Below are 11536 nucleotides of genomic sequence, written 5' to 3' on the forward strand. Positions count from 1 at the left end.
GTGAGGAAGGGAACGTGAGGAAGCCTGGATACGGCAGAGCTGAGGGGTGGCTGCAGGCGGGCCCCTGGGGGCTGGGAGCTGGTGGACTGATGCTGACTAACAGCCTGGCTGGCGGCCATAGGCGCAGTCGGCACCCTTCGGGCCCATGGGGCCTTGGCTCAAAGGAGGCCAGTTCCCGGGCCCTGCCTCATGCCAGGGAAGGTGTGGCCTGGCGGGAGGGCACGGTGCCAGCACACCACTCCATCCACTTTGGTCTTAGCTAGCTGGTTTGGTTTCGGGTCCTGACTACGTTTCTGAGTGCCGCTCCCCAGGCTAGAGGGGAGAGCCCGTGAGCCCACCTCTAAAGTCCCGTGACGGTGTTTGATGGGGCTGGGGGCCTGTGCTGTGTCAGGCACACAGTGACCCCAGCTAGTGAGCCGCCCCCACCAGTGTCCACTTGTAGGGGGAGTGGTTTCCCGCCAGTGCCAGCCTGGCCCCTCCCATGCGATTGTTCGAGAGAAGCCCCTGCTGGTCCAGCAGCTGCCTCAGCGCAGGTCTCCTGCCAGGTGTCCCAGGGTTCAGGAGGGAGGGGCCCTGTCTTCCAGGCTGGGTGAGGATTGTAACTTGCAGCACTCCCGTGTCCCCACAGAGGAAGAAGAGCTGGCAGGAGGGACAGAGGGCGTGGGCTTCCCGCCGCAGGAGCCACTGCACAGTGAGCAGGTGAAGACCGTCCCCGAGAGCCCTTCGAAAGAGCCCTGCCGGCCCACAGAGCCCACGCCCCGGCCAGGCACCGAACCCACCTGCAGCCAGGGTAAGGCAAATTGCGAGCAGCTGGGGGAGCTTTGCCCGGGAGGACCCAGTGGTGGGAAAGGCCGAGTGGAGCGGCCGCTGGGCTGGGAGGCCTGGGCTGAAGAGCTGGGGGTGGAGAGCCCCTCATTATCTACCTCCAGCTCCACAGAGACTAGCGAGGGCCAGCGGCCAGCCCAAGCTGAGGCTGCTTAGTCCCGGGGAGGAGCCCCCCGCCCCGCGACGGGGCCAGGGGAGGGGCTGACACGAGGAAAGAGGAATCAGGGGCAGGCAGAGGGGTGGCCAGTCCCGCCAGACAGTTGTCTGTGTCGTAGTCATCCGTGTGGGTAGAAACCCTTTCCCAACTGGCCAGCCCCCTCAGGATTCCTCAGGTTCAAGGATCTCATCGACCCTACTCAGGACTGTAGGGCCTGGTGCCAGCCCCATGGAGCCAGGCATGGGCTCTGAGTAAGCCCCACTCCTTTTAAAGCCATGGGCCCTCTGAGGAATGTGAAGACCAGCCCAGCCGAGACCCTGTGGCTCCTAACGCTCACAGCTCCCCGGAGGCCGCCAGCCCCGGAACTGCCACCTCCAGGCTCTGGGGGCATGCAGCCCTGGAGCCAAGTGACTGGCACAGGCCCACATCCTCCCTGGGCTGTGGACTTGCATCCTAGTGTTGTTGCAGGGATGCGACAGTGCGTGTGTGCACAGTGCCTGGAGGGCCTGCAGAATCCCTGGGAAAGCTCCAGGGCCTTGCCTGTATTCCTAGGCCCTGGGCTCCCAGAGTGCACTGTGCTCCTCAGAGGGTCCTAGGCCCCAGGCCCCACAGCCCAGAGCCAGACCTGGGCAGTCAGGGAGGCAGACACAGGAGGCGACCTGGAGCCTGCCAGCCAGCACAGACCAGAAGGCCGAGAGAAAGCACCCTGGGTCTGATGTAGCCGGAGGAGGCGTTCTTGGTTGCTTCTGTCTTCCAGAGGGGAAACTGAGGCCCAAGCCAGGGAAGGGCAGGCAGGCCTAGGAGGCCATGAGCCAGGCTCAGCTCCCACGATCCACCCCACAGTCACCAGCTCCAAGGTGCCCAGCGGTGCGAGTGCCCAGCCACCCGAGGGCCCCCCCGGCAAGGCAGAGCCCGGCCGGGCCAAATCGCGCCTCCTGCCGAGCATGCCGAAGCTGGTCATCCCCTCGGCCGCCACCAAGTTTCCCCCTGAGATCACCGTCACACCGCCCACCCCAACCCTGCTCTCACCCAAAGGCAGCATCTCGGAGGAGACCAAGCAGAAGCTGAAGGTGATCACGGGTGCTTGGGGGGGGCATGGGCGGGACCGGGGCCAGGCCCGGGCCACCCCTGACCGCTGCCTTGCCTGCTCTGTGTGCAGTCCGCCATCCTGTCTGCCCAGTCGGCCGCCAACGTGCGGAAGGAGAGCCTGTGCCAGCCGGCCCTGGAGGTCCTGGAGACGTCAAGCCAGGAGTCCTCTCTGGAGAGTGAGACGGATGAGGATGACGACTACATGGACATCTGAGGGCTGGAGCCGCCCCCCTTGGCCTGAGCCCCTCGGCGTGTGCCAGGCCCAGGTGGAGCACTGTTCCCCACGCAGACCCCAGTCTGCCCAGCCTCCGTCCCTCGCGGTGTCCTCCCCACCCGCTTGGGCTCTCGTCTGTCCCCACTGCATGGGGGCCCAGAGGAGGCTGAGCTTGGCCACGTGAAGCCGGCCGCAGCTCACATAGCAGGGCTGGCATCCTTTTCTATGAAATGTTGACTTTGTACAAATGTGCCCAAGCCCAGTCCGGGTGGCCATGTCCACACCTTGACGCCCGGGTGGGCCGGGTTCTGCCTGTGTCACAGTGGAGGGGTCATTTAGGGTTGGGCTCGCCCCACTCCCTTTTTTTGGTTTCTTTTCTAATAAAGATGGAACAGTTGTTTTTGCCTCTTTGTTCAGTCCCCGGGGACCTCCCTCAACCAGTTGGTGTCCAGGGTTTGTGGGCCCTTCTTCCTCTTGGTCAGGGACCCGCCCTTGGGCATCTCAAGAGCAGGCGGGAGTTGGAGGAGGGAGGGAGGGAGGGAGGGAGTCGGTGGGGAGAGGTGAGCATATGCCAAGCTGCGCGGACCCTCTGGGTGGGCCTGGAGCCAGGCCTGGAAGGGGTCTCACGAGTGTCCCCTGGAGGACTCAAGAGTGCGGGTGGAGTTTGCCCCTCTGGAGTGTGCACAGGGGTGGGAGGAGGAGGCAGCAGGGAGCCCGCAGCACCCAGGCGGTGCTGAGGAACTCTCTTGCGATGGGGACTCAGTGCAGGGGACCCTGACAGGTAGGGTCAGTGTCAGGAAGGGGGAGGTGGGGGCTGGCAGGAAAGCTGCTTACCTCCCACCACACTTGCCGTCTGATAGGACTGGCCAGATAAGTTGTGCGGTTCAGTGCAACATATAATTGGGGCTCCTTGTTCAAAAATTCATTTTTTAGAGGTGACAGCAGAGCATTATACAAGCCCACGATGCTGGCTCTGTTCTCTCAGGCTCCAAATACATCTGTGTTGGGGAGGCACAGGTTGCAGGGGCCCCAGCCTGCCCTTCACAACCCCCTCAGTGCTTTGGGGACCCAGCTGTCTCCCTCCACAGATCTGGGCTGGCCCTGCCCCCAGAGGTCTCCCTGGAAAGGCTCTCTGTCCAGGAGGGAGATGGGGATGCTCCTTGCTGCCCTGTACCCCTCATGGGCTAGGCCCTGCCAGGGTCCCCAGCCCACACCTGGCAGAGCCATCATGGGGACCCAGGAGCGTCCCAAATTCCTGGCACTCAGGCCCCCAGGACACCTGGGACCCATCCCAGTAGCATTCCTATCATCTTCCTTCCCCTGACCTGTGCCGCAGGGAACACCTTCGACCCTGGGCTTGGGATGAGTCCCAGCACCAGCCCCCCGCACCTGCCTATAGAGGTCACACGAGCCCCCGGCAACCAAGCTGGGAGATGTGGCTTTTAACTACCCAAACTGGCTTTCCTGACAGCTATAGGAGCCGCCTCTCTGACGAAACTGCAGACCCACCCGCCGGATTGGAAGGGGTGTGCCCAGGGAACAGGGGCCGGCCAGATCGCAGGAACTGAGATGGATCACAGCCAGATGGCTTCAGCTCATAGCCCCCACCAGCTTCACCTCCCTTCAAGGCCTGGGAATGTGTCCCCTTTGGACACCGCATCCTGGGGAGAGAACCATCTGTCTGTCTCGACACCCAGACCAGGTGGCAGGGCCCAAATGAGTCCCAGGCCTCAGGAGTGGAGTGGGGGGTCTCCGAGAAGCTGCCTGGGCCCTGGCCGGGCACTGCAGCCTCTCCCCGTGACCTTGATCCCACCTGTCTACATCTGGACCTCCCTTCCCTCCCTTGCACAGTGAGAAGGGAGAACACTGAAGAGATTATGCAAATTCTATGAATGAAAGCCAGGGATGGGTGGGGCAGGGTGGCTCTCCTCCGGAGCCTTGTTTCATACACCAGCGCCACTCCAGGGATTCCAGGGCAGGCTTCTCTGGTCTCAGCCCCTAACCCCACTGTTAACATGCCGTGGCTGGGCTGCTCCCACAGCCTTCACCTCCCTCCAAAGGGGATCCCCTCCTCCAGCACCCACGCACACCAGCGATCAGCAGGAAGTTACTTGCTGCCCCTCCCTGCGAGGCTGTGGGGAGGAATTGGGAATACCTGCTCTGGGCAGGGAAGCCGAGGAGGAGGGATGAGAGGTCTGTGGCTGAGGGCCTCTGGGCGCTGGAATCCTGAGATTGCGAGAACCACCCCGCCTAACCCACCCCACCAGATCCCAGCCCCCGCGGAGTCCCACCCCGGCCTCCTCGGGCTGGGCCAGAGGTGGGATCTCGTGGTCTAGGTGTCAGCCTCTGAACAGCTGGATCCAACCCCTGAAGGCGCGACCCCCTCCCCCCGAATCCCGGGCCGCGGGGCCAGGAATGTGCTAACGGGGCAGGTTGGGCCCTGCTGGCCCCCGGGGGAACCCGTGGACTTTGAGAGGGGACCGGGCGGGGCGGAACGGGGCGGGGCGGNGCGGCAGCGCGGTGCGCGGGGCGGGCGGGGCCAGGCCGAGGGGAGTTAGCCGGCCCGCAGCCGCCCAGCCAGTGCTGCGCTGCAGGCTGCGGACTGAGGCTGCACCATGAAGCTGCCCGTCCTGCTCTGGGCCCTGCTGCTGCTCGCGACAGCCCCTGGCCCGGGCCCCCGGCCTGCAGCAGGTACGCCCCCACCCTGCCCTCTATCCCGGGGTTAGCCTGCCTGCCTGCTGCAGCCAGGCCCAGGGTAGACGCCCCTCTGCTCAGCCTCTGTCCATCTGTCAGGCCACCTGGGACTGTACTGTGGGTTGCGAGAAGAAATTCTGGGGTACCCAGGGTCCCGGGGCTGCTGGTGGGATGGAGTCTGGGCTCCGCCCCCCCAAGCCCCCTGGGAGCTGGGAGGTGCCGGCTGCCTGGGAGGGAGGTGGCCCAGGGCCGGCGGAGGGCTCAGGAGAGCCCTCTGCCTACAGCCCCGAGCCCCCGTGGGAGGGTGTGCTCACACATGGAGGAGCCCCCAGCCCCACTGAGCCCCCTGACAGGTGAGAGGCAGCAGTGTGGGTCCTTACCAGGGTGGGGCTGAACCCGGGAAAGTCTGGAGGAAGGCTCCTACTACAGAGCCTCGCACTGGGCTGGGCTGGCAGTGGCAGGCTCCCCAGCACCACCAATGCGCCCTGCCCCCCACCACGCCCCTATCTCCCATCTCATGGAAGTACCACCACCCTTCAGCCACTTATCTCACTTACTGGCATCGCTCAGCCTCCTCCCCCACTCCCTTGAGCCATCACATCCTCTGTCAATAAACATTTATTGACGCTTTTGCGTGCCAGGCCCTGCACTGGGTGAAATGGGGTCACCCCGGTGGCTCAGGTCCAGCCCCAGCCCTTGACTGGCCCCCTTTGGTGGGGTGGCAGGGAAGGGCCAGGTGGGATGTGTGATCCCTGCCTCGGTGTCTGCAATCCCCCCGCAGTCTCCACCCTCCAGCCTGCCCAGCCACACCTGCTACAGAGGGACGGATTCCCTGAAGCTAAGGCCCTGTCCTGGGTCCCCATGGCAGTAAGAGCTGAGGCCTGATGTCCGCAACCCCGCGCCAAACCACCCTCTCCCTCACCCTGGCCCTGCTGGGCCCTCTACTGGAGATGACCCTCCTCTCTCCTCAGAGGAGGGGAGCACCCCTCACCCTCTCCCCTCAGGGTAGGGCTCCTTTGGGGGCCACAGTCGTTGAGCCAGTGTTGCCTGGCAAAGGGAGATGGGGCACACCGAGCCTGGGGAATGAGACCCTGGCAGGCCTCCAGTGGGACTCGGAGTAGCCATGTCCCCAGACCCCAGACGGTCTGCCAGGCTGGGTCCACCGACCCTTCCAGGAATAGGGGCAGCTCCCAGTCCGGGTCAGGGGCTCAGCCACCTCTGGCCATCTGAGGATGCGGTCTTCTGGGACTTGGTGGCTGAAGGTCAGCCTCCCATCAAGAGTCTCCTCTTGATGCTGCAAAAATGTATGTCTTACATTTGCCCTTATTGCCCCTCCTTCTAGCAAGTCATTCAGGCAACTGCTAGGTCATTTGTACCAAGGATCCATCACCCCACGGGCCCTGTGGGTTTCTACTGTGTTCGCTTGGTGGTCAGTGCGATTCCTGGCCCGCATTCTCCTGGGGATGCTTCTCCCTCATGGGCTCTGGGAAAATAAATGCCAGCCCTGCCCGTGGGGCAGCCGGGCGCTCAGAACCCTCTCCTCCAGGTGCCCGGGGGAGCTGTTCCCACCGCTGTGGAGACCGGGATGAGCTGTGCTCCTGCCACCCGACCTGCTTCGGCCTGAGCACCTGCTGCTCGGACTTCCGGGACTTCTGCCTAGAAGTCTCGCCCTATTCGGGCTCCATGATGGGCGGCAAGGACTTCGTAGTGCAGCACCTCAACTGGTTCAACCCCACGGATGGTGTGATCTGCAGGTGTGAGATCTGTGCCTGCTGGGCACCTAGGGGCAGCTGGCTGGCTGGGGTCCCCCCACCCGGGCCCAGCATTTCCTGCCACCTGCAACCCCCACAGGTTTAAGGAGAGCATCCAGACCCTCGGGCACGTGGACTCCTCTGGACATGTGCACTGCGTGTCCCCCTTGCTGTATGAGACGGGCCGCATCCCCTTCACCCTCTCCATGGACAATGGTCGCTCCTTTCCCCGCTCTGGGACTTGGCTAGCTGGTGAGACCCACCTTCCTGAGCCTTGCCCCCCCCACCCCACAGGGACTTTCCTTGGCGCTAATATATGCACGCCTTGCCTGCAGCTCTGCCCTGCTGCTCTGGCTTAACCAGTCCCTCTGGAGGTGCGCCCAATCATGGGGGCGAGGGCTCTCAAGCTCCTCTCCCTACCGCCTGGCATCCACACAGGATGCCTGGCCCGAAAGGGGGTTGGGGGCTTCAGGGGTCCCCTGGCAAGGTGGGCCACTCGACTCAGCCAAGCCAGGGGAAGCCCAGAGGCCTGGGCAACAGAGGGCAGGGCCCCACCTCTCCCACAGCCTCTTGTCCTTTCCTGACACGAGGGTCTAGGAGAGACCGTGCTCGAATGGGACTGCCATGTGTTGTCCTTGGGAGGCACCCCCAGCTCTCAGAGCCCCTGGGACTCAGGCCTTTGCTCACCCCTCACCCCCTGCCCAGTGCACCCCAACAAAGTGTCGAAGACGGAGAAGAGTGAGCTGGTGAATGAGACCCGCTGGCAATACTACGGCACCGCTGGCATTACGGGTAACCTCTCCCTGACTTGGGAGCCCTCGGCTCTGTCCACACAGTTTGTCACCATCGAGCTCTGGGGTTATGAGGAGACAGGTAAGGCTGGCCCAAGGCTGGACTGACGGGGGGAGCGCTGCAGGCCTGTAGGGTTGGGAGTGTGGGGCTTGCAGAGGTGGGAGCAAGGGGATTCCAGGCAAGGCCACATCCCAGGTGGGGATTTTGAGCAGCAAGAGCACAGGCAGGAAAGAGGAACTGGGGGCAGTGTGGGAGTCGGGGGGCACTGGGGACCCCTGGCTGCTTGGGCCCAGCTCCAGGAGGAGGTATGGACATTCCCAGCCCTTGGATCCAAGGCTTGCCTTGGAAATGGAAAAAGCTTGCTCCACCAGAATCCCCAAGCCCCTGGACTGCTAGCATGGCTCTAGGCCTGGCCTCAAGGTGGGGCCGGGACCCTAACATGTGGGAGGAGGAGATGATGGTCACTTGAGCCAGCGTCCTTGCTGGGGCAGCAGGGTGGGCCTTCCTCTGGGGAATCATCTGTCTGTCCATCTGTCAGGCCTCTCTGGGCACTGAAGATGGGCTCCTGGCCCCTCCTCTGCCCCAGGACTCTGGAGGGGCCCCGGGACTCTTTGGAGGGACCCCAGGGCTGACTGAGGCCTTCTCTCCCTCAGGGAAGCCATATTCAGATAAGTGGGCAGCAAAGTGGTCGTACCTGTACCCCCTGGCCACAAGCATCCCCAACTCTGGCTTCTTCACCTTCACTCCAAAACCCGCTCCTCAGAACTACCAGAGATGGGAAGTGGGTGCACTTCGGATCGTCAACAGCAAATACTACGCGGGGGAGAAGTAAGGGCCGCCGGCCACGCAGAGCTTGGGCTGCTGGCATGTGCCGCTGCTCAGCACGCTGGACAGGGACAGCCAGGGGCTGGGGAAGGGAGGGTGGGTACAGCCCTCAGCGTGTGTGTGGCCCCCACAGGGACGTGCACGCAGTCTGGAGCAACGAGCACGCTCTGGCCTGGCACCTGGGTGAGGACTTCCAGGCGGACCCCGAGGCCTGGGCCCGGGCCCAGTGCCTGGCCTGGGAGGAGCTGGAGGACCAACTGCCCAACTTCCTGGAGGAGCTGCCTGACTGCCCCTGCACCCTGGCACAGGCCCGGGCTGACTCTGGCCGCTTCCACGTGAGCCCCTAGCCCAGTCGGGGCCCAGGAGAGGGCGAGAGGCCAGCTGGAGGCAGTTGGGGTGGGGAGGTAGCTAGAGGACCCAGGGAGGCTGGGCTGGGGTCAGGGAGGGGCCGGCAGAGCCTGGGGCTGGCCCAGGTGACAGCAACGTCCTGCTCTGTAGACGGACTATGGCTGTGACATCGAGCACGGCAGCGTGTGCACCTACCACCCTGGGGCCGTGCACTGTGTGCGCTCCGTGCAAGCCAGGTGAGCCCCCGGGCGGTGGTCGGGGTGGGGACCGGGGTTCCACAGTGGCCCTGACCCGTCCTCGCCCCCAGCCCCCGGTACGCCTCCGGTCAGCAGTGCTGCTACACGGAGGCCGGCACCCTGCTCCTGACGGCCGACTCAACCGGGGGCAGCACCCCGGACCGTGGCCACGACTGGGGTGCGCCCCCATTCCGCACGCCGCCCCGCGTGCCTGGTCTCTCCCATTGGCTCTACGATGTTGTCAGCTTCTACCACTGCTGCCTCTGGGCGCCCGAGTGCTCGCGGTACATGCGGCGGCGGCCCTCCAGTGACTGTCGCAGCTACCGGCCGTCGCGCCTAGGTGGGTGCCAGCCGAGGCTGGGCCTCAGGCAGGGCCTTGCCTGCGCGGCCCTCCTGACCCTCTGCTCTCCCCAGCCTCCGCTTTCGGGGACCCACACTTTGTGACCTTCGATGGTGCCAACTTCTCGTTCAACGGGCGTGGTGAATACGTGCTGCTGGAGGCCACGCTGACCAACTTGAGGGTGCAGGGGCGGGCCCAGCCCCGGACAACTTCTGACGGTGAGGCTGGGGCCCGCGGGCTCTGGGTGGCTCAGGGCCTTCCCAGGAGGAGGGCTGGAGCTGAGCGCACCACGTTCTGCACGCACCCCCCAGGCACGCAGGACCGAGGCACAGGGCTGACGGCCGTGGCTGTCCAGGAGGGCAATTCTGACGTGCTGGAGGTCCGGCTAGCAGGTGGGGAGGGGGTCCTGCAGGTGCTGCTGAACCAGGAGGTGCTCAGCTTTACCGAGCAGAGCTGGATGGACCTGAAGGGTGAGTGGGACGGCCGGGGAGTTTCCTTGGGCCGCTCTCATGCCCTTTCCCTCCCGCCTGAGCCTCCCTGCCTCTCTCCGGGCAGCCCTGGGTCTCAGAACATGGATGCCCAGATGGAGGCCTCTCAATAGGACCCATATGCTGTCCCTAGCACAGGGGTGCAAGCCCACCCCCCCTGCACCCCATGGTGAGGGGCCCAGCACAGTGGACACATGTCCTCAGCCCCCAACTGTATGGCAGGTGAGGTTCTAGGCCCCAGGTAGGGAGGTCCAGCCTGGGGACCTGGTCTGATCTCGTGCTTTCACACCCATGGAGCCCCAGACCTGTGATCAGAACCCTGAGATGCCAGATGGTGGGACGACAAGCCGCAAGCTGCAATGATAGCAATCGCCTGGTTCCAGGACGCTGGCTGGTCCTGAGGGCTAAGGAGCAGCCCCCTGCCCACCCCCTTCTATGGTGGTGCTGCCTCAGGGAACTGAGTTCATGCGGTTGGGATAGGTGGGGACCTGGGATGGGCCTGCTGCCGCAGAGGGTACAGGGATCCCCCAGAAGGTCAGAGGTGGGCATGGCTGCTGCCTTCCTCAAGGAGCAAGGGCCAACAGGTGGCCCCCAGGCAGGGCCTCGGTGTGAGGGGTCTTCATGCCAGTGGGGGAGTCCCGGTACAGGTGTGGACCTGGAGTGAGGGAGTGTCAGAGCGGGGCTGGCTCTGGGGACGCCCTCGCCTTCCCTGGAAACCCACGGATGCTGACGCACTCGTGCTGGAGCTGTGGAGTCACGACACGGTGCCCTGAGCGCGCAGCCCTGACCCCACTTCCTCCTGTGCCCAGGAATGTTCCTGTCCGTAGCTGCCGAAGACAGTATATCCATCATGCTGTCCTCAGGGGCTGGCCTGGAGGTCAGCGTCCAGGGGCCATTCCTGAGTGTGACTGTCCTCCTGCCTGAGAAGTTCCTTACCCACACGCAAGGCCTTCTCGGTACACTGAACAATGACCCCACAGATGACTTCACCCTGCGCAACGGGAAGGTCCTGCCCTCCAAGGCTGCTTCCCGTGAGCTGTTCCGCTTTGGGGCCGACTGTGAGTGACCCCGAGGCCCACTGGGGGTGGGGGCTGGAGAACATGGCAGTGGAAGTGAGGGGAGAGACTCCAGAGCCCGTGGCCACCACAAGACCCACTGCGTGTCTCCGCAGGGGCGGTGGAGAACGCCTCGTCCCTGCTCACCTATGACTCCTGGTTCCTGGTCAACAACTTCCTGTATCAGTCCAAGCACGACCACACCTTTCAGCCCCTGTTCCCCGAGGAGACCATCCCCAACCCCAGTCTGGCCGCTGAGGCAGCTGAAGTGTGTGGGGACAACCAGTTCTGCACATTTGACGTGATGGCCACCGGGAGCCTGCGTGTAGGCAATGCCACGCGGACGGCCCACCAGTGGCACCAGCATCGCGTGCAGAGTCTGCAGCCCGGTGAGGGCGGCTAGGGGCGCCGGCCGTGGGGTGGGCGCTTTATGCTGGGCCGTGACCTCCTAAGCCGGCAGCTGTAGGGGTCAGCCAGTGGCTACATCCCGTGCTCTGCTCCTGGTCCCCTCCCCCAGTGACGTCCTGCGGCTGGCTGGCTCCGCCCCCCAATGGGCGCAAGGAGGGTATCGGGTACCTGTCGGGCTCCACCGTCTACTTCCACTGCAACAGCGGCTACAGCCTGTTTGGGGCAGAGGCCAGCACCTGCCAGGCTGATGGCACCTGGTCCAGGCCCAGCCCCATGTGCCAGCCAGGTGAGGATTGCGCTGCCCTCCCCCCCCC

The 11536-nt window shown here is 64.5% G+C and overlaps 2 protein-coding genes across 4 annotated transcripts in view; both read left to right on the forward strand.

Annotated features, from left to right (window-relative positions):
* Nucleotides 1-2682, forward strand: part of CABIN1 (calcineurin binding protein 1) — a 125024-nt gene extending 122342 nt beyond the window's left edge. For both annotated transcript variants that reach the window (XM_034642006.1, XM_034642007.1), the window contains exons 28-30: nucleotides 629-790; nucleotides 1826-2052; nucleotides 2142-2682. In XM_034642006.1, the coding sequence (XP_034497897.1) occupies nucleotides 629-790; nucleotides 1826-2052; nucleotides 2142-2285 (533 nt within the window). In that variant the 3' untranslated portion in view covers nucleotides 2286-2682. The remainder of the gene's footprint in view (nucleotides 1-628; nucleotides 791-1825; nucleotides 2053-2141) is intronic.
* Nucleotides 2683-4829: 2147 nt separating this feature from the next.
* The window catches only part of SUSD2 (sushi domain containing 2), an 11997-nt gene continuing 5290 nt past the window's right edge, over nucleotides 4830-11536 (forward strand). The window contains exons 1-13 of one of the 2 annotated variants that reach the window (XM_034642008.1): nucleotides 4830-4976; nucleotides 6526-6733; nucleotides 6831-6982; nucleotides 7436-7603; nucleotides 8176-8350; nucleotides 8481-8682; nucleotides 8846-8931; nucleotides 9003-9271; nucleotides 9346-9489; nucleotides 9583-9741; nucleotides 10569-10817; nucleotides 10931-11203; nucleotides 11332-11508. In XM_034642008.1, the coding sequence (XP_034497899.1) occupies nucleotides 4901-4976; nucleotides 6526-6733; nucleotides 6831-6982; nucleotides 7436-7603; nucleotides 8176-8350; nucleotides 8481-8682; nucleotides 8846-8931; nucleotides 9003-9271; nucleotides 9346-9489; nucleotides 9583-9741; nucleotides 10569-10817; nucleotides 10931-11203; nucleotides 11332-11508 (2338 nt within the window). In that variant the 5' untranslated portion in view covers nucleotides 4830-4900. The remainder of the gene's footprint in view (nucleotides 4977-6525; nucleotides 6734-6830; nucleotides 6983-7435; nucleotides 7604-8175; nucleotides 8351-8480; nucleotides 8683-8845; nucleotides 8932-9002; nucleotides 9272-9345; nucleotides 9490-9582; nucleotides 9742-10568; nucleotides 10818-10930; nucleotides 11204-11331; nucleotides 11509-11536) is intronic. The other variant, XM_034642009.1, reaches the window with a different exon arrangement.

Source organism: Ailuropoda melanoleuca, chromosome 14 (assembly GCF_002007445.2).
Source record: "Ailuropoda melanoleuca isolate Jingjing chromosome 14, ASM200744v2, whole genome shotgun sequence".
In the NCBI taxonomy this organism is placed as follows: Eukaryota; Metazoa; Chordata; class Mammalia; order Carnivora; family Ursidae; genus Ailuropoda; species Ailuropoda melanoleuca.